Source organism: Oreochromis aureus, linkage group 5 (genome assembly GCF_013358895.1).
Source record: "Oreochromis aureus strain Israel breed Guangdong linkage group 5, ZZ_aureus, whole genome shotgun sequence".
Lineage (NCBI taxonomy): Eukaryota > Metazoa > Chordata > Actinopteri > Cichliformes > Cichlidae > Oreochromis > Oreochromis aureus.
Genome location: NC_052946.1, coordinates 27874262 through 27897041, shown reverse-complemented (window position 1 = coordinate 27897041; position 22780 = coordinate 27874262). Strand labels below are relative to the sequence as shown.

The following is a 22780-nucleotide window of genomic DNA, read 5'->3' as shown; positions in this document are numbered from 1 at the left end:
CTCACCTGTAGCAGTTGTATTTGTACTTGTTGTAGCTCCCCAAGGACGTCATGGCACCCAAACAGATGGCATAGGAGAAGAAGATCTGGGTGCCAGCATCAATCCACACCTACCAAAAAGGAAGTGGGGACAAAAAGGCTGAGGCCTGCTGATGAGGGGGAATTTAGGGGGATTTTGTACAGTGAAGCGAGTGGGATAAAACTCTGTTTCCGGTTGTTTATGAAAAACCTTTTTTGGCTTTTCTTTTGCCACATTTTACAAATCAGTGTGCAGGCATGTGTTTTGCTGCAATTCAACCAAAAAAAAAAAAAGACAAGAGTGATTATATTATTGCTGCCTTATTTTCTTTTAAACCACATGTTCCATTTTTATGAATTCAACAATTTTGAATTTAAATTTGGTTCTTTTCTGTATGAGCAGCCAGACAGGTATGTGGTCAAACTAGTGAAGGAAAGCCATAACAGTGTTTTCTTGCTCATGCGCCTCAGGTTAACACCTACCTCTGGGTCCTTCAGGCGAGCGAGGTCAGGATACAGGTAGAATTTGATGCCTGCAGTAGCACCTGGCAGTGTCACACCACGGATCAAAAGCACAATGAGCATGACAAAAGGGAACGTGGCTGTGATATAGACCACCTATAAGGGGAAACCACAGGTACAGAAAAGCAAGGTCACACATTTTGGAAACAAAGTCTAAATGATCCAGTTTGAATTATTTTACAGTCAATATATTAGCTTATCAAATCTTTATCCACAGTAGTTTTATTTTGCCAGCTAGCTGATACTCTGGCTTTATTACAGATAATGGGTTTGATCAATGTGTGAACTTGGGAAAATTTTGAACAACAGACCACAGGCGGTCCCTTAAATCAATAGCGGTGTACCAGTATCTCTTATGTGGAAAACCGTGACCACACTTGGCCTTGCAGGAGTGACAATAATACAAGAATTACATCTTGGATCAACTAGAAAGTATCAATCAGGTCAGTGCAATCAATAAAGTGTGTTAGGGCTATAAAAGAGCAGTCTGGGATTGATTGCCTTTGGTCTTGGAGCAAGCTGTTGCTGCTGTTACTGTAGCAGCAATTTAACGTGGTCTGAAATGTTCCCTATATTGAAATACCCAATATTACATTTATCCTGCAATACTATAGAAAAATGTCGAGAAAATACCAATTTATAAAACAGACAGTTTTCACTTGTCAAGGATATATTAGGCTGGAAGTGAACTGTCATTTTTTTAAATTGATGTTGGATTTGGGAAAACTGGCAAGCATAAAATTTCAGCAGCTGTGACAAGGGCCAAATTAAGATGTCTAGACAACAGGGTCAAAGCATCTCAGCAGCAAGAGTTCAAGAAGGGTTTGGGCAAAATGCCAAAATGCTCATGGCATTGACTTGTTGTCCAAACTTCTTAGACCTTTTGACCAGGCATCTGTGTAGCATACTAGTGTAACCTGTGAAGCCCCCCTCACACTCTACAGATTTGCTGCAAATGTCTCAGTACCTGTAAAGAACAGGAGAACTTCTGTCTCAAAAGGCCAAAGACATTGTTGTAGCACAAGCAGGGGCATACACGTTATAACACGAGTGGCTCTTCACTGTAGATATTATATTTAGTAATAAAACAATTGCAATCTACAAATTATTAGGTAATTTCTTGATGCATAGAAGCACCCAATATCAATTTATCAGAGAAAAATCCGTAGTGATGTGTCAAGCAACAAGAAATTGTGTTACAACTCGTTTGTCCTCTTTTAGTCACTATGGACTAAATTCTGCACACAGCAGTGTATTACGTAGTAATATTGTAACATTTAAAACATATGAATTATGTCACCCATAATTGCCTTTGTTTAGTTTGAAAACCTTTGATCTTATTTTTGTATTTACACAAGGAAATGTAAACATTACAAATTGTTCTTCTGGTCAGACCACAGAGGGGAGGAAAAAAAAAAAAAAAAAAAAAAAAAAATCAGATGAGCATGACCATGTCTTGGATGTTAACTGAAGTTAATGTCCTGAAAAAACCCAGCCCCTATATTCTAAGAGGAATAAAGAAGTGACGAAGCAATGAACACGAGACACTACAGGATATTTACCTTTCCAGTGGATTTGATGCCCTTCCAGATGCAGAAAAAGCAGATGACCCACACGAGCAGTAAACACAGGGCCAGGTCCCATTTAATAGGGCCGATCTCATCTATACCACTGGAGATACCGAGTACATTGCGCCTGTAACAATAAATAAATGGGTAAATAAATAAATAGTCCTCTGTAGGTGTGTGTCTGCAAGCTCCAGGTTTCACTGCTGACTTTCTACCTCACCTTGACTGAACTTTCACATGACAAAGAATGCACAATTGTTTGCGGTTATGCAAGTGTGCAGGTGTGTGTGGTTTTATGTAACTTACTCCCAGAACTCGGTGACGGGGGAGGTGAAGTTGGAGGCGTTGGCAGCCACCCAGAAGGTTTTGTTCTTGCGGTAGGTGTCCTCAATGCAATGATCAGTGTTCCAGGGCTGATTGCACTTGGCCCAGGGCAGCTCAGGCTGAAAACACTGGAATATAAAAAAAAAATATATGAGATAAATTATGACAACTGCATTATTACTATTAATAATAATAATGATAATAATAATAATAATAATAATAATAATAATAATAATAATAATAATAACAACTATATTCATGTTCTGATAGCAGGCAAGTCATTTCTTTGTACAGCTATTGTTGAATGTGTCCCCTGAAAAGCTTAAGTTTAGACAAAACTTACATGGCAGTTAGCTGGTAGTTAAATTAACAAGAATCAGATTACACTACCCTGATGTAAAACCTCACCTATCTCCATTGTAAATAATACATGACTGACACAGGTGGAAAATGAAATGAAATAGAATATTCAACAGCTGTCTTTTTCCCCCCTCAAACCTACCTGGAACAGGTAGTAGAGGCCCCAGGCCAGGATGACAATGTAGTAGATATTCAGCAGGGACACAATCACAATGGAAGCATAACCAATGCCTAGAGAGAATAGAGAGGTTCAGGGGATTAAACAAGATGTGGGTCATCAAACTATTAAATCACTGTTAATAATTATTAGTTATATTACTTTTTTCTGAAATAATATACAACAATTTCAAGATCAGCATTTTCTTGGGCGTCAACTTATATAAGACATGATATTTTAGTCATTGTTTAAACTTCCTTCCAAAGCCCCACAATTTTCAACGCACTGTTTTCTTGTATAAGAGGAAGAGGTTTAATGCTAAAGTTTGATTGGCCATGAAAGACGATGAGACCAGTGGCACAGATGTTCGAAAAAAGTTGAGAAAAACAAACAAACATTTGAATCCTATGCAAAACTCTATGGGAAATTTGTGTAAAGCACAAGATGGCAGTGGTTGTATATATGACCCACTTTTTTAAAAATAGTTTTAAAATGTAAAAAAAAAAAAAAAAAAAGGATACAACTAAAAATTGCGAACTTGGATTTCAAGCCACCAGATAAAACGATTCCTACAAGCCAGTCATCGCATCCTGACAAGTTTGAGTTTCAGTGATACTTCCTGTTTTTAATGGTTTTCTGCTCTTTGTTTGTGTTACATTCGCTTAACAGAATTTACAGTGCAAACTGCAAGATTTTGTACAACTGCTGAAAAGTCAGCAGTATCCAATCCAATTTTTACAAAATAGCTAGTCCTTATAAATGATATCACAAAGTACAGGACAACATTTACCCAATTCAAGGTCTGAAGCAATCGTTTATTTCTTTTTTAACCTTCAGTTTTAATTATAGTACATCTAACATGTTTAAGATCAGCTAAGACTGATCTTAAACATGCATCAGTACTGGCCTTGAATGACTTGAATAAGCTGGTGGTAAACACATGAGTTGTGTGTGCACTCCTGCACTCCTGTGTGCACTCCTGTGTGTACTCCTGTGTGCACATAGGAGGGAAGAAAGGGAAGAAAAACCCCAACCCTTACTTCAGATGAGAACAGATGTTGAAACTGGGATTTGGACCAAGATTTGGACATGGATTAGGTTTTAGTTTAGAGGTCACCGATGGTCCTCATAAGTATATCAGAAAAAGCTTTGTATGCTTTTGTACACACAGCTGACTGAGGCCACTCATACAAATTAATGTCCTTCAACGTCACTGGCCTTCTGTGTGTGCGTGTGCATGCGCGTGTGTGCTGGTGTTGTGAACTGCCTGACTAAATTCTCATTTGCCATCTGTGTCTGTGCCTGTGTGTGTTAGTGTGCTAATGAATGCATGGAATATTTTAACATTGTTTCATGTTCTTTTAATCACTGAACTAATTGGCAACATCATAACCCCTACATGTCTAAAAAACACAGACATGCACATGCTCAAACACACACACCCACTCTGTCTTGGATCACATGGTACGCTGCAAATCAAACAAAGAGCTGTGCCCTCCTCCATGACGTCACATCTTGCGCTCATCTGCTGACCTTAGAAGACCTTATTTTATGAATAACATATATATTTCGCAACGTTGGCGCCCATATGTGTTTTACCAAGCTTTGTTTCAAATCAAATAAGGCCAAGTTGTAATTTTGTTTACCCTCACTGACATTGCGTTCATGTTCTGTTTAGCCACAACAACGCAATGACAGTTTTATTCTTCAAGCCCTCATAATTTTCAGTTTACACAGTAGCAGTGTTATTTGTGTAAGACTGCGAGATACGGTCTATAGTTCTTGCTGTTTTTCTATTCCTTACTAATACTATCCGCTACCATCTAATACCATCTAATACTATCTGCTTAAGGCCTGTCTTTGGTCTTAAAGCCAAAAAATGCCAACAACAGTTCAAATTTCTGAATCCAAGCTAATCACACCACATTTCACTTTAAACCCACAATATCATATATTGCAACAACAAATACCAGTAAGTCCAAATTATATTTGATAATTTTTTGCTTGGATTTCCTCCCCTTGTTATTTTCCCCTTGTTGATAATGTCCTTTTTATTTTTTCTAAGTCTTGTAGTATAGACCTTTCGCTTCTGTTTCACTCATATCCTCTGTTTTGTCATTTGCTTTTGCTTTGTTTTCCCCCCCTTCCCCCCCCCCTATCTTCCTTTAATCCCCTCACTCTCTCTGCTCTTCTCCATTCAAACCTCTCTCCTCTGTTAAATCCCTCTCCACCTTTTCCTGTTTTTTGTCAATCCATCTGTCTGGTCCTCAGATCTGTGCTCTGCTTTTTTCCCCCTCTCGCTCTCTCATCATCTCTCTGATGTGTTGCTGCGCTGTTCCCATAACAACGTGTGATTCAGGACACTCTGTACACTGTCTTGAGAGATTGTGTATGTGTCTGTGTGCGTCTTTGATATCCATGTACAAGACTGCAAGAGGATAATGTGTCTGAAAATAAGAAAGATTGTGTATTTATGTGAAAGCGAGAATAGCAGGACAAGTAAATAATTAAGATCATAAGAAAGAAATGAATGTGTTTATAGCTCTGAACTAAATCCAGAAATGCGTTTGAGAAATAATGACTGTTAATGTGCAACTGCTGAAGATGGAGCAGTATAAATATTACAAAAAGATTTTAAAAAATGACTATTCAGAACAGAACAGACAGGGAGGAATACATTAACCTTATTTGGCTGGTAGTGAACAGGAGGAGAGGGGGAGGTGAGAAGAACAGTGAATGAAATGAAGACGGGGAAGTGGAGATGCCCAGGACAGAAGATAAGAGGGAGGAGGGAAAAATAATATGACAGACATTTAATAACAGGAGGAGAAAGAAGAGGTTAGAATTAAAAAAAAAAAAAAAAAAAGTTGAGCTCAGTAAAGTAGAAATAAATAACTACAGAGGAACTGTCAGAGTACACTGAAGAAATGCATCTTGGCAGGTGTGAGCCAGAGAAGGTTAAAGCACAATAGAGTCCTCAGTATGTTGGTGTACCAGTGCAGGCTTGGCTGCCTGGTAACGGCTGCAGGGTAAAGTCTCAGCAGCTTGATTGGATGAAAACCTGGTGTGACTCAGCCTTATGTTACACAGCCATTTCTCAGTGGAAAAAACAGAGGTCTGGAAAAATTCAAAGTCTCGGATTGGATATGGAAAGCCTGTACTCTGCACTCAGTTAAATTGGTGGGCTATCAAAAGAAGGCGAAGTGAGTGAAGCTGAAGTCACAGGTACAGGTACAAGCGCAGGTGCATGGAAACAAAGTTTTTTTTAAGTCAATAACTGGAATTTTATGAGCATTATAATAAATAAGATTTCAATGAAATAGTTATGGTGATGTGTCTGAAATTACTGATTCAACAGCAGTAAGTAATGGGTTTCCATGAGGAAAGCCCTCATGAGACAAGTTACAGCCGAGACAGAGTTAATTAGGGTGAATACTCCATCTAACCACCACCATAATCTCCAGTTTCTTTATTTTAGAACTGATATCGTGGGCACCTATAATGTGATTCCTAAGAAATAGCTCATTATTTGTGCAGGGAGGATCTAATTAGGGACTACATACCAGTAAAGATGGGACAGAGCTTCTCCCAGCAGGTAATGCCACCCTCAGAGGTGAACTGACCCAGGGCGACCTCCAGGAAGAAGACTGGCAAACCTCCACCAAACAGGAAAATGAAGTAGGGGATGAGAAATGCACCTAGATGGGGAACACAAGGGAAACCATTAACCTAAAAATATTACCCCCATGAGTTCTCTGGATATGCCCATGTTCATAAATTGTTGCAGCATTTGAAAGCCTTACCTCCACCATTTTTATAGCAGAGGTATGGGAAACGCCAGACATTCCCCAAACCAACAAAACCACCAGCAACAGACAGAACAAAGTCCAGCTTGCTGGCCCACTTCTCTCGCTGGGGGTGCTTGCCCTCTGCTTCATCTTCAGGCCGGGTGCCAGGACTCTTACCAGGAGATGGTTTCAGAGTGTCCTTATGGAAGTCTTTCAGACACTGAAGTTTCTCTTTTTGAGCCATTCTATTGAAACAGAAGACAAAGAAGAGATCAAGTCAGAGTTGCATTCATGAAAAACAATAAAAAAATATGCATAATAATTAAAAAATATATATGATCTTTTTGGTGCCTTCTTTCATGAATGCACTGCATTTTTACTGAACGATTGAGACTGATTTTTTCAGTTGTGGCGAGGGACTGAACTGGAGACAAAGAACTGTGAGACTAAACGCATTAGTTGAGGCAGGGAAACTGCTTAACAGTTGCTTAAGATTCAGGAAGTTGTAAAATTATCATCTGCTTCAGAAACCATCCCACTGAATGGCTATTATCAGTTGTAATCACTCCCACAGGCATTACCAGCAGGTTATGCACCCATTCATAAACCAACAGGTTAGGCATCCTCCATTTTTGTCAGTTCTAATAAGAAAATGACCACAAAAAAATGTAGTAGACCAACTGTGGTCATGTAAATAAGTGCATACAAATTATCTGGTGGATACATGGAACTGATAACTGACAAAAAACCCCCCAAAAGAACCGCGTGTCATTTTTTTGAATGCTCACCGAGAGGTTTTGTTGCCTAATCCTTATTACTAAATAGCACATGAGAAAAGCAGCTGGTTAAAATAAACAGTTCAATTTGAATGCATTTTGTTCAGATGAAAGCTAAAACTGATCAGAGTCAAGATAAAAAGATTTGAATATATGGTTATGCGTTTAAGATGAAACAGTAAAACTACAGTCTTCCTTCTTTGGCACTTCCTCATTGAAACTATTTAATATGGCGCTGTGATTGGCTGAACATTAAGGGTTACGATGACACAACTGTAGCTGTAAATTTCCATTCAGCAATGACAATGAGGGACACAAAGACAGTCAGGGAAGAGACTGACATACTTAGTAGTCAGCTGATGTCTGTCACTGTGGAAAATGTCACATCCCTCTTTCCATGTGCTAGGTTGCTGCACCCTCTAGTTCTTTGTCTTTATCTTTCATTCTTAGTGTGTCTTTCAGGATGATATTTACAGAAGGTAAAACTGAGGGCAAGACTACTTTTCCGTGGCTATCTGCAGATACAGGCTTTGTTTCCATTTTTTATTTACCTGGACATTTAAATTAAAGTTGTTGGGGGTTTTTTCCCCCCCTTGCCTCTACCAGACCCAGGAATGTTAGTCAGAATGCATCATTCTTATGTTTGAATCAGATACAGCATGGAAGTATTTCACTTTAGTTGCACCTACAGCTTTTTTGTTTGAATTTGTTTCTAAATTGGACACAAACTGTGGTCAGGTGATTGGACATGAACTGTTGTCATGTTCAGTGTAACAATTCTTTAGAGGCTTTTATTGCAGAATAAGGCGTTGATGCCAGCATCACTGATATCATTTCATCTCACCTGTCTATGAAGCTAAATCAGGATCAAATGTTTTATTCATTTGAAAAAGTGATTTGAAACTGAAATTCTAAGTTTTGATATAAAAAAAACTAATGAAAAGAATACATTTTATTTTGAATAAATTATTTGTTTTCATATAATATATCGTTGTTTGGAGAAAAAAAAAAAATCAGCTTCAAATTAATTTGGGGGGTTTGTTACTAGTTAAAAATGAGCATTTTGGTTAAGGATGGCCACCACTCCTTCATGGGACGTTGCCGGCACCAGCCAACAGGTAAGAAACACTGTTTTTGATTATCTGTTAACTATATTGATGGGTGAATGCTTGTAACACATTGATATACACTAAGGTGGGTAAAAATTCACCCCAGCAAGAGTTATCTGTTATCTGAGTGGCTTATAGATCGCTAAGCCGCAAAAGCTATGAAGTCTGAAGAGAAACCTAAGATTATTTGTGTGTGTGACTAGAACTAAAGGGAGGCACACTCACACTGAAACAAAAGGAGAAACTACTGTGTTAATTAATAGCAGCATTAAGCAGTAGCCTACAAATCTTCTAATGAACACAAACTGACTAATGGAAATAAGTTAGTAAATCAATGATTAAATCAGGCACATAAAGGATCATTCCTAGCCTCTTGTTAATTTAAGACAAGTTTATTGGTGTTTGGCATCAGCAGATATCTTCAACCACGGTAGAATTGGGAAAAAAGCTGCTCATGCCTAAATACTAGCTTTTTCTGCCAATATTTGGTTGACTAAGTACAAACAGCCCTGTACAATACCATCTCTCATTTCAAACAAGTTAATGATTTCACAGTTAGTGACACATATTTATCTTCATGAATAACTTCCTATAGTAAGATAATGAGTAATGCTAGAGGAGAGAACTGGCTTTTTGTGCATATATTCTGTGAGTGACTTCCTGCTAGGAGAGACAAAGGACCCTTAACAGCACTAGATATGTGACATTATACCTGTATATATTTGGATTAAGATATTACATTGAAAAGGAAACCAGCTAGTAGACAAAAGAGGAATTCACGTGATACTGCAATGTGCTCTGTTGTGTTGCAGCATCACAGGAATTAATGCAATAACCTGAATAAATTGACTCCAGGAGTGAAGCCATTTGCCTAAAATAGCTAGTGTGAAGGTAAATCAAATACATAAAAAGAAAAGCACAACAAGATTAAAATGTTGAGCTGGGATATACTGTGTACTACCAGTTCTTTTGGAAATTACTAGTGTAGTAGTTGGGAATCATCCAGTAATAAAACATTTTGACAAATCGGGCACTTCTAGTATCAACAACATGCTAAAAAACAAGGGAAAATGGCATATGTGCAGTTGATGTATTCTAAAATTCCCCAAAATTGGCAGGTACATAGGTACTTTGACCATTTGATGATTAAGCTTTTGGGGGCGCTAACAGTCTTGTGGACGTGTAAAGTATAATGGACGGCCTAACACATTGTACATAGCATATATGTAGTACAATCTAGTGAGCTTTGTGCAAGGAGTTCAACTTGTGAGGTGAACAGAATTATATCCTGAAATGACCTTCTTTTGTCCCCAGTCAGGTGCAGGTGAACATGCAGGAATAAACTTGCTCACCAAGTGTTTTAAGTCATTTGTTCACAGGAATACACTGACAGGAAGGCCATTGTTTTCTGATCCAATTCATCATGTTGTTAAACTTACAAAGCCATACGAAGATAAACACATACCTTCAAGTTCCCAGCAGGGCCAGTGAACAAACTTCCTTGTATTAGGAAAGCGTGTAGAAAATCAAAAGTGATTCAACCTTTTGCTGCAGGGGAATGGCCTATGTTTAATGATTTGTAACTTTAAGTACTTTACAGTGAATGTAAAGTGGCCCGTCACTTAAAGAGACGGAGTGACAGTCAGTTGCTGAAACAGCCAGAATCACCTCTATCATGTTTTGGAGGGAATTGCAGACTAGCTTAAAATAATTTTTAAAAATAAAGACTTGACAGTCATATTAGTACTACTCCCCAATTTTGAGCTAGGAAACCATTAAAATCTCAAGAAATATGAATAGCATTTAGCTCGTCCGTTATGATCGCTAGCACTAGCTCCTTTAACTAAATGTTACTGTGTTACTGTGCTGAATTCCAGTGAGTACAATTCGGTCAAAGCTGAACGATTTGTTGAACAATTCTTTTGAACTAACTGATTCTAGTGATTCAGCATACTGCATTGAATCGCCTTGAACATCACTGGAAAACAGCATCTGATGAGAATGTTTCCTGGGTGCTTCTAAGATTAGATCTTCTAGGCACATTAACTGCGTTTAAATCCTGGGGCTGACCGAGAACACTCTGAAGTGATGTGTACTCAGTCTGCCCTGGGAGTGCTTCAGGACTTCACAGGAAGAGATGGATGATGTGGCAGAGGGGTAAAGCTATCTTGTGTAGTCTGCTTTCACTACAGACTTGGACCCAGATAAGTAGTGGAAAATAGAAGTAATTGAGTGGTGACCATGTGTAGCTGTAGATTTAGCTGCTCAGGTGGTTCATCCCAAGAAAAAGGCATCATTTCAAGGAGACTGAACCCAATCTGCAATCTGTTCACGGGAATGTTGCTATTCCACGATTTCCTATAACATGACTCCCACGGAGTTAGACTGGCCTTGGAAACCACTATGAATTGTGGGATGATTTAAAGTTCAGGCCAAAAGTTTTGTGGACAACAGAGACCCATTGTCTGGTGCTGGTGTTTGTGAGGGTGGACCTCACTGGACCCAGACTCTGGATATGCATTCAGTGACTTCACATACTTACTACACTCCCAAAGTACTTACATAACACACTCTCCTATTTTGAGACGATGTACATTTCCACTGGGCTGGCTGCAGCTGCCCGTTAAATCCACTCTCCTCTTTTTTTGCCTCAAATGTCTTTTACTCATCCACTGCATATTTGTTTTCTTTTTTCCTCACCCATATTTCATCTTCTTTCACGCTCATCACGTTGTGCTTTTAACAAACATGTCAATATTAGATATTTCATTAATTTCAAATGAGCTATTTAGGCCATTGAGCCTATTAGCTTATGAATAGTGAATAGACTTATTGGATTTAGGGCTTAAGGATGACAGATTCAAATATTTTACCAAAGACTAGAGATAAGATTGGACGTTTCAGTAACAAAATAATCAACAGCAGTCTTCCAAACACAGTGAGATGCTACACAAAACCAGCTGTCCTCTGCCTTTCCACCATTTCCAATTCCCATTTTCTCATCATCTTGGTTGACCTCCTTTGCTTTTAGTTTTTCTACATTTTCTTCATTATACATCCTTCATGTTTCAAACCCCCACAGGGCCTTTCAGAAGTCTCGACCCTTTACCCCCACCCCTTATTTCCACAGCTTGCTTCTGTTGCCCCCACCCCCTTTTCTTGTAATCACTCACCCTTTTCCTCCTGGGTCACTTTTTAAATCAGCTTGTCCTTTTTTGCAAATTTTCTGTTGTTTCCCACCAACAGCTACCTTCCCTCTTAATTTTACTATGGTTCTTTTCTATAAGGCACTCCTTTAGACACTCTTGTTTATTTACAATTTTCCCCCATTAATGCTACCTCACTTTGCATAAGTGCAGACATTTCTCGATGCTCTTTTCTCATTTTCACTTCAGACAAATAGAAATGATCATACAAAACTTGTAAAAGAAAGACAGGAAAAGAAACCAAAACACAGAGAGTGAATATGAGTAAAAAAAGAGTGAGAAATAGGTGGAACATTGGGACAAAGGAAAGAGTGACTGAAAGCTGTTAAAGATTAACTTGGATGGGGAAAGCTGAAAACACAATGACATGAACACAAAAAGAAACAGTGAGGTCCGTGTACACATTTGTTACTAAAAATTAAACATGTTACAGAAGGTAACAGCATGTGAGAGTCACATGCAGACAAACACAAAAATAGATGGTGGGCTGATGGACCAAAAAAAGAGACTAAAGGCTTTTCTTTGAACACCAAGAATCACAAGAAGTATGAGCATGTGAGGCAACAGAAAGTTATCAAAAGTTACCAAAAGGCTTATCAAGCTACAGTTAACACTCACTGTCGGTTCTGCTAACATTTTTTTTCCACTCTAGTTCTACAAACTATAACAGGTCAGTGGAGCTGAGCTTCATTTCTTCACATACTGCAAATATGGATCTAACAATTAAACATCCAAGGACTTTAAAGATTATGGCTTGTTTTAGTATCTCTGTAATTTCCAAGTTTTGCCCAAAACTTTGGTCATATTTTGGTTTTTAAGAAGTGCTTTAACCATTAAGAGATTCCTGATAAGCTGAGGTTTATTATGAAAGAATAATGCAAGGTTTTAACCGAACCTTTCGTCATGAACCATTTCATATCAAATATGTGGGAAACTAACAGAAATGTTTGAAATTTCTTGGAAGCTGCCACGGAAAACTCATTCACAGATTCAAAATTGCATGTCCAGCAGATACAGATATTTTTCACTCAGAGTCAGGTTTATGTTATCCTTACATTTGTAACTTCAATATCTAATGACCTTTTACTTGCCAATTTCCCAACACATTGGAATACACCCATCTTGTAATGGAAGCACTCCTTCCTCAAGGATTGTCTAGTTCTGCTCCATGCAATGAGAATATATCATTTTCTTTACATTGTAACTTTGTTGTTTTCATTTTTACCCCTCAGCTGTAAAAGGCCAATGGGGTATTGTCGTCACCTCAACAGACTGGTGCTGCGGACACCCAAGTTTGTGAATGCAATAACTCGAAAACAAGGCGATGCAGGAGTTTCAAATTGATACCATAGGTTTGTCTACTAGGAGGCTGAGGGATAGCACTGGAAGCTCTATTTTACTCATTATAGTATTTACAGGAGTGTAATTATTGATATGGTCCCTGCCACCACAAGAAGCCAATAAACCCTAGCTTATCTCCCTTGTCTTGAGGGTGTTTTTGCAACTTCATCAAGTCTACAGAAGTATTGAGTTCAAGTTCTCTGGAATATATTATGCAATTTTTTTCTCAGTGTCTTGTTTGTTTGCTTTTCATTTCTTGTTTTGATTAATCATTCCGTTGGAAATTTTAAAAGAATCCAAGATTCCTACATTTCCTGGTAAACTGGTTCGTTGGCCACAAGGTGATGCTGATCTTTTATCTTCTGTCAGTTATCTTGCATGAAATGTATTAAAGTCAATCACCATGATAACGCATGCACATGTGCAATTTTCATCAGCCTGATATACAAATATATAAGGTGTTAATCACTATCGTTGTCGTTTTCACCTTCAATAGCCAAGATAAATAAGATCTTTCACAGCTGTCAATGCTTTTTAAATAAATGTTCAAACTGAGACCTCAACACATTTGTACAAAGCCATACAAGATTAATGGGGCAGCTCCAACAGCAATGAGCTCATAGTGAACTAACATAATGGTGTGAATTTATGTTGCTTACTGGTTCAAGTTGGTTAATATTTAGAGCGGCGTGACTGATGTCAAGGCCACCTGATCATAAATGTTTGATATCAACACATGCAATGCAACAGTTTATATTTTCATTCTCCACGTCGGTATACGTTTGCACCACCTTTCTCAGATTTAATCTGTAAAAAGTGCTGTTGTCACCATGACTAAGATTTTACTAATATACACACACACACACACACACACACACACACACACACACACACACACACACACACACACACACACACACACACACACACACACACACACACACACACACACACACACACACACACACACACACACACACACACACACACACACACACACACACACACACACACACGTTCCATTAACCTCAGATTACTGACTTAATAAATCATTTAACAGCAACAGCCTACGGTTGACACGTCAGCTTTCAGCAGTAGTTTGTCAGACAAGGGAACAACAAATTCCCACTACATTTTCACTTACATAAATGTCTATTATTTACAATACAACAAATATATTAAAATTGAAATATACCTTGCAGATTAGATATTAAAACACAAATACAAAAGACAAAGACAAGCATTATAGTGTGGCGTAAAATCTAAGAAGTGCATCTCTGGACAGGTTACAGTGTTTCCCCCACACACAGAAATGTTTTTTTAGTCATTTACTTATTTTTTCCATCCAAGAGAACAACACAATTCAAAATCACTTCACTACAGAAACATCACCTCTCTTAATTTGAAAAGATCAGTCCCTGCTAACTTGCTAGCTCTGACATGATCCTGAGCTTCCAGTGCTATTCGAGAGTTTCACACATCAAACTCAGCACTCAAACTCACTGACTTTGGAGGCACGTGCCTTTTAAGTCTGTTAAGACCCATAAACTGTCACATGCGTAGGGGTCTTTTGCAGGCATTTTAAGCTCATTATGTGCACTCTCGTTCTTTATCACTCGAACCCTACCGTATTAACGTCACTCCTGACATTGTTCAAAGCTCCACTGTCCCTCATCCCACATGATACGGATGACAGCATCAAACATGTAACTGACTGCAAAGTTTGCCAGCTTTCATAAAAAGACATGTGAATGAGGGTATATGATTCTGACAGACTGAACCACTGAACACTTCTTGATTTTCATAAATTTTTACAGCCCCTTGAAATCAGCCACTTGCCAGCAGACGTCAGTTGATTGAGATTTTTGCCTACATCAGTCAAGATTAGATTAAACTCAAGGCTGCTAGCAGAGAAAATACACACAGAAATGTCTCTGTCAAATCCCAACATTGGCCCTGTATACCAGTATATTTTCCACTTAGTGTCATCAGGCTCTAAAACACAAGAGACTGCTGACCAAATATAGTTAAAAGTTAACAAGAACTGGCAACTGACACTTATAAATGATTAAAAAGAAAACACTATTAATCTAACCTTGCACTGAAATCTATGGTCTGTGTGGGAGATGTCACATTGTTTATCAACTGTTAATCAATTCTGTCAAGGCTGAATCTCCAATTTCAAACTCAAATAGTATAAATAACTTCATAGATAAGTTTTTTTTTTTCCATTCGGTATGGTTCCCTAAATGCTTTGTAAAGGTCTCTTTGTGAAAGATATTCCATTCCAGGTTTTATCATCTTCCTGAGTTAAAAATCCTGGGTAAATTTCCAACTCTGAAACCAACCCAAAAAGGAAAGAACTACTTGTTATCAGAACCAAACCCCTCCAAGGCACACTGAGGCTGCCAGTAATCATCTTTTTATTCTCTTCCAACCTTTGTAAGACATCTAAGAGCCCTGTAGTGTAGTGATTTACCCATTCACCTAACACAAGAAAGGTCCCCGGTATTGAGCAATCCACTGTAGCGACCCCTTGTGAATAAATGTGAGACCGAACGAAGCGCGTAAGATTCACGTATAAAGACGAAAAACGCCATTTCTTAATACTCTAACAATTATATAGCAATAGGAAGCTAATGATCGTTGCACATGCACTTGTTACTGGCGACGGTGAAATGACTACTTTTACCTTCCATATAGCTAGTCGCCAGGTACAAAATTACGTTTTTCTCTGCATATTCTTCCGTTCATTGTCACAAATAGTGCAGTTACGGAGACAAAATTAAGCGAAGGAGAAAAGAAAGAAAAAGCAGACTCAAAGGACGAGACAGTGAGAGAGAGAGAGAGAGAGAGACGTTTTAAGGGGAAGCAGCGCGCGATGCTTTCAGAGCGACAAACGAGCATCTCCGCCTTCTCGTCTCACTTCCCCTTTCTTTTTTAGTTCAGCAACGCAATTATTCGAAACAAAGTCAATATAATAAACCTAAAAGACCAAAAATATAATTTCTCATTTGGTTTAAATAATGTGGATATCCATGGACCTAAGAATAAAGCGACATATATGTATATATAATAGAGAGACAAAGACTGTAAGACTCGCGTAGGCTGTAAAAGCAAATAACCAGATAACAGAACTAAATCCGCTGCTCGCCATCCTAAACAAAGACGATTTAAAATAAATAAATAAATACAGCAAGCAAATGGTAGAAATGAATAAGATCCTCTAAAATAAAAGCATCTGACGTAGACATGTGTGAATCCGCTACATCTCATAGATGACAAAGCTACAGATGAAAACAGATAATTGTACATATTCCAATAATAAAAACTGACACTGTAGCCATCTGGATAACACAAGTCCACCAGTGATCCTTCCTAAACGCTCGCTCAGCGACGAGGGGAGAACAGCCTTCACCCAAATCTACCTCACAGCTTCCTCACAGATCTTCACCCGAACATCTCGTGTATACACTTCCATCAGTAAAACCAGCAATAATAACGAAACACATGCAATGGATTTAACTTAGAAATGGACAATAACTTTTTTCTGTTCCTCGGGGTTTAAAAAGAAATGTTTCCATTCAGACTCAAAATCGAAATAAGTCAAAACATCAAAAATCGTAATTTGATATTTTAGAAAGAGAGAATGCATGTAAGATGCACCGTCATCTCTCCGTGAAATATTCTGTAGGTGTGTAATGAGGGTGCATTTTGTCTTTACCTGCAATGTTGATGTGCTTTCCTCTGTTATTTTGTCCTTTTAATGTCCTTTGAGCGCCGTCCCTTGTCCGTTTCGTCTTGTCCGTGACCTCTTGATTCCGTTAGAGCGACTGAGGACTGAACGCGTCGGAAGCCTATATTTAAGCCTATTTATAAGCTTCTCTTCCTGACCTTTGTCTCTTAAAACTGGGGGACCAGAGAAGCAGCAGCAGTGGAAAATCACCGGCTTGCCTCCTCTCTGAGCAACAGGAGAGGTCTATGGTGCCTTCAAGTGCAGCAGTAGAATCGGATTTTTTTTTTTTTTTTTTGGAAGGCTAACTGCGCGTTTGCAAAGCATCAGGAAATGAATATAGCCATTCACTAGCTAGTAGTTATGATTATATTTATGATAGTAGTTTAAATTAAGCTATTTTTCCATATCCTATCTAGGAATTGTTGCTATATTAGGCTATACTTTGTTTCCTTTGTGTGTTTGTTGCTAGAGTTATTGTTACTTCAACCAGCATGCCTTTAAAGGTTATGTTGGGCCATCCAAAAAAAAAGAAAAAAGTTGGTGTTTACAAGCATCACATGCAGCATTAATGAATATTAAAGTGCCAAGCTCTCCATTTAGTCTATGTCTTATCCACCTCTCACGAGCACGCGCTCAGATTGTCGAGCGCGTTCTTGAATTGGTTCCACTTCCCCTTAAACACGCGGCCGAGTCCAGGCGAAGAAGTGCACGTGTGGAAATAAACGATCTCTACGAGATAACACCTTTTGTGGTAACACAGATTCAGCAGCATTTGGGTTTAGCTCTTTTTGATGTGTAGCCACATTGTTATTATTTATTTATTTCATTTTATTTTTTTATTTTCACAATAGAAAAAAAACAAACGTTATCACAAACAAGTCAAGCTCAACTCTAAATCGAAACTAACTTGCCTGACAGAGTTTTTGTTGTGAATAAAAAGATGTTTCTGTTATTTTGTAATCCTATGTTTTGATAAGGAACTGATAATTGTCTTCCTATATTCTGCCTGTTTCCGTCAGAATCTTGATGTACACTATAAAAAAAATAAATAAATAAAAAACTCTAAAAAGCACTTTGAGTGCTCCAAGTAGAAAAGCTCTATATAAGAACCAGTCCATTTATAAGGTTATGGCTCTACATACTTTATCCATATTGGTAAATGGGTTAGGGTGATTGAAGGGTTGTTACTGGTAACTGATGTTTTGAGGCTAACCTGCCATTAACAAATAAATAAATAACACGTGTTTTTTATTTTCAACACCTTTTGGTGTTACTGGCCAAAAGGATTGTGTAGAGCAGATGTTGAAGTGGACAGAGGGGCCAAAAAACATTGGACTTAAATACTGGAGACCTTTTTTTGTTGTAGACTCTCAACTGACAGTGAAGACCGATTCTTTTCTCTAACCTTATTGAAGGACTGACTTAAATCCAGACTGTAGTCTTATGTAATCACTGATCTGGGAAACTGGTTTATGGTCATTTTTTAAAAATTGATTTGATTTTGGTCAGTGCAATTATACATTACATAGCCATCATGAGAAAAGTTGGATATGATGGCAAATATGTTGCAAAAAGCAAGAGTTTAGATGTGACTCATTCATAACTGGAACTTGCAAAAAATTGTTTTTTGTTTTTTTTTGTTTGGGGTGGGTTTTAAGGTGAGAGCATTAACATTAGACAAGTTGAAACTTGCATGATGTTGTTGTTTCAAGAAGGGTAGTGCAATTTCTCAGAAACTTTAATGGAAAATTACAGACACTATTTGACCAAACTCCATTCAAACATCTGTTAAATTTGGATTTGAACATTGAATTTCAAAAGCATTATTATTATTATTATTATTATTATTATTAGTAGTAGTAGTAGTAGTAGTAGTAGTTTTAAAGCACAAACAACAGAAACATAAGTATGCAACGCCTCTAATGCAAACTTCCAAGCGCCAACTTAGAAAGCAACTCTTTTCAGGCCTTCAAAGAGAGCCGTGCTAGGGGCACCATTAGCAATCTCTTCTGCAGGAAAACTAGCCACAGCGACAGTGGACTCTTGGAATCCAATACTATCATATATACTGCTCATAACCAAATATGGATACACAGATGATGAGATCTGTCCCACTAAATAGTGTCACCATGGTGCACAGGATGAATAAAAAATGGGTGTGGATACACAGAAGTAGCCGTGTGCCATTCTGCAGGACTCTCCATTCAGCCTTGACCTGGATGACAATTTCACAAAGTGAAGGGAGGAAAGAATTTTCTGTTTATTTTGCAAATATGTGTCACTGTGCCAGCAGTACAACAGCAGGAAGAGACACATGTAAAAAGTAATACATTTAAAATGCATTGTTGTTTCATTAAGACGAAAAATATATTCAACATTTTATATAGTTCAAGGACATAGACACTGCATATTGGGGAGTAACACTGAATTTAAACACTGAGTTGAAAAAAAAAATCATCCCAGTTTTTTTTTATCCTTGTTCTGTTTGATTCACTGTTAATGTTTAATATAGCTGCCATTTCGTGTATAACACACACTGTGCTTCTGCAAACTTCATGTCGCTAAATTGCTGCTTTATCTATTCAGAGCAAATGGGCAGCGTCCATATGTCACAAAAGTTAACTAAGAACCTGGCACAAGGTCACTGGCAGGCTAAAGCAGCTGGGTGAAGATAAGGATGTTTACTATTTTACTGCTTTGAGAAACACAACAACTCATAATATTAAGGAAAAAATAAGAGTTTTGAAACTAACTGTTGGCATGGGCAAGAGTTTTTCATGTAACAAGGTGTTGTTTTTTGGAAACAGCGTGCCAAATAGCAGACTTTCCTGCTCCAAGCTCTGTTATTGGACAACCTCGACGACTTGCTACTGAATAAGTAGCAACGGTTCACTTCCAGAGCACCGTGATGAACTCATTGACCTTACACATTCTGAGAATTACCTCAGATAATTATTTTTCTCTTAGAGTACCAGATATGACAAAGTACTTTTTGGTCGGTTCTTTATAACTTTTAAGTGATCTGGGTGGAAACTGATTAATGGACTAGCTTCATCCATATCACTGTTACCTGAGAAATCTGCCTGATCAAAAATAAGAAGAAACGCTCTTGTTTAAAGATCGAAAACATGTTTTAGGCATACAGTCAGTGAGAGCTTTCCAGTGTTATAATGTTCTCGCATTGCATATTCAATAAAAGCACTGTATATTTACTTTACTTTGCTTGTAATCTTAAAATGCTGTTTTAAAAAAAGCTAGACCTGTACTGTTATCTTATCTGTTAAATACTCCTCTTATCTCTCTTCATTTGCATGCCGAACTGTTTCAGTTACAGTACTTCACTTGGTTTTCTCATCATACTCTTTTGCATTTCACATCAGCAGAAATGAAAATGAAAATGATAATCACATTAGGTATGTCCAAGGGGCAGGCAACACTGTGGGCAAACCAACAGTGTAGTGACAAAAACTGCAATTCGTCTAGTGGCCACTTGAGGCTTGCTTCAAAAATTATTCAGTCCACAGAGACGCTCATATTAACAGGAATAGCTTTTTTTTTTTTTTAGTATTTTCAAATTAAATTAATAGGACAAATAATATGGTTATTTACCATACTGTCATACTACATGTTATACTACATTGCCGTTGAAATAATCTTCTTTGTTGGTCATTGTTGACTCCCAGAAAAAGACATCACTTTTAGTCTGATACATTTACTTTGTACAGTGTGTACTTTGAGTTGAAATGACAATTGCTTTCTCACTTGAAATGAATGACTACGTAATCAGATTGGTATGTCTGTTGATAATTTTGCTATGACCAATCAGTTCATACCGTGCAGTTATGCAAAGTCCTAATTGGAGATGACTAAAAACAATCCTAGATAGTTTAAAGAATAAGGGTGTGAGGTCTGCACAGGTTCAGAACTGTCTTTGATCAGCAGGAGTTGATCAATGGAAGCTGTCATGTCATGAATTATTGTTGAAGCAACATCTGCATGGCAGTCATCAACTGCACCATGCCACAACTTCAGGAAATGGGCAAAAGAGTGACAAATTCAAATACTTCCATTTCAAGGTGGCCTTGTTCCTTTAAAATGTGTAAAACTACTTTGTTTCTACTTTGAGAAACATTGTTTAAGACGACACCATATTTCAATGAATACAAGGACACTGACTAGAAAGTCTGTAACTGGGAATCAAATTACAGTCACATACTTGGAAAAACATGTGCTCTTCTACAGTTGACATGGTGAACTGTGGATAGTATAGTTTTCATGCTCAGCATATAATAAAGGGGTGTTTATCATACTTTGCTTCGATAAACATTTTAATCCATTTCAGAAGGCTGAACACATCACAGGTTTATCAAGGCATGTCTATGAACTATGAAGAAAAAATGTGTTTGCCTTTAGTCAAACGCAGCTTTAAATTACTTTTGTGAATTTCTTTTCACAGTGAATATATTTACAAACTGAGAGATGATGTAGACACCCATTTTCCCCTCCAGACTGTATTTTGTGGCTATTTGTTTTTTCCTTATTCATCAGAACAAAGGAACCAACCCTCTTTCTTATCACCATGTAAAAAACCATACATGGGGATATTTTAAAATTTGTAACACATATGGTTTAAGGATTTTTTTTTTACTCTCCAATAACCAATCCTTTGCTTTTCCCATATTTCCTGTAAGATCCTCTGTGTACTTGGTTTTCCATTGCCACACAGAATAAAATTTTGGGATTCACTCATGAGGAATTTTGAATCATGCATCCACATGCAGCAGATGGCAAGAGCAGGTGTTTGCACATTTTTCATGTTATGAAATAGATGAGTTTTGCAATACTGCTAGGCATCCACTCGTCGAGTGATTTGTGTGTCGATTCTTCACATGTCAGTTTCCATTGAAATACCCATGAAATGGAACTTAAAACTAGATTTTATGCAGACGCAAGTTGTATTCAAAGTACCCTAGAGTCTGAAGACAGTGCAGCAGAGGAAAGAGACATTGAATTCAAAGGTCTCTACAGTTTGTTTGACTGTGCTGTCAAATTGGTCTTCCTCTTTTCTTGACTCTCTGACAGAGCAGTTGTTCAAAACAAGTGTACACTTTTTGATGAGTCATTTCCTATGAAAGTGTGTACACTATATAATTATACTGCCGGCAAACATGGGTCATTTAAAGTCATTATGTTGTAGGATAGAGTTTTTTTTCCATTTGTGCCTCATTTAAATAGCATGCAAAATAGCACGTTCACTGGTTGATTGAAAGAAAGAAAGAAAGAAAGAAAGAAAGAAAGAAAGAAAGAAAGAAAGAAAGAAAGAAAGAAAGAAAGAAAGAAAGAAACTCAATGTTTGGGTTTCAAATAGATTAAATGGACAAACACGATATCTATATACAAGACATTTAATACAAGATATGGCCTCCTCTGGACACAATGCAAAAAGTCACGTATCTGTGCAGGGACAGCATGGGTGTCCAGATCTATTGTTTAGGCAAATCCTGAATGAGTGTAGCCTGCAGCAGTGGTCACTGGCTGTGGCTGCCTCTGAACACGTCAACCCAGCCTTCCCCAGGCATCTTTGGAAGGAACACTAAATCCTGGGGCTATCAGGGTTAAATGTTGGAAAAGGAAGATGGCTTGTAGATATGCTCCTCATCCACCTCATCACGATACCTTTGTCATATCTATTGTCACAATAGATTTGTTCTTGATTTCTATCAAGAACAGTCAGATCAGAGATGGTGCTCTGATGTTGACAACGAAGGCTGCAGCATCTTGGCCATGCGTGCCAACATCCAGCATATCAGCAGCTCATCCTCAGTCAGCTTTGATCGGTCATGTCACAGTGGCGCTTTGACAACTCTGTGAATACA

At 38.0% G+C, this 22780-nt stretch overlaps 1 protein-coding gene across 1 annotated transcript in view; it reads right to left on the bottom strand.

Moving 5' to 3' along the window:
* LOC116313132 (sodium- and chloride-dependent taurine transporter-like) overlaps positions 1 to 17481 on the bottom strand; it is a 30629-nt gene extending 13148 nt beyond the window's left edge. The window contains exons 1-8 of the mRNA XM_031730707.2: positions 16893 to 17481; positions 6752 to 6981; positions 6512 to 6646; positions 2934 to 3022; positions 2414 to 2559; positions 2102 to 2234; positions 501 to 635; positions 6 to 109 (exon numbers count right to left, since the gene is read on the bottom strand). Coding sequence (XP_031586567.1) covers positions 6 to 109; positions 501 to 635; positions 2102 to 2234; positions 2414 to 2559; positions 2934 to 3022; positions 6512 to 6646; positions 6752 to 6980 — 971 coding nt within the window. The 5' untranslated portion in view covers position 6981; positions 16893 to 17481. The remainder of the gene's footprint in view (positions 1 to 5; positions 110 to 500; positions 636 to 2101; positions 2235 to 2413; positions 2560 to 2933; positions 3023 to 6511; positions 6647 to 6751; positions 6982 to 16892) is intronic.
* Between the last annotated feature and the right edge of the window lie 5299 nt (positions 17482 to 22780).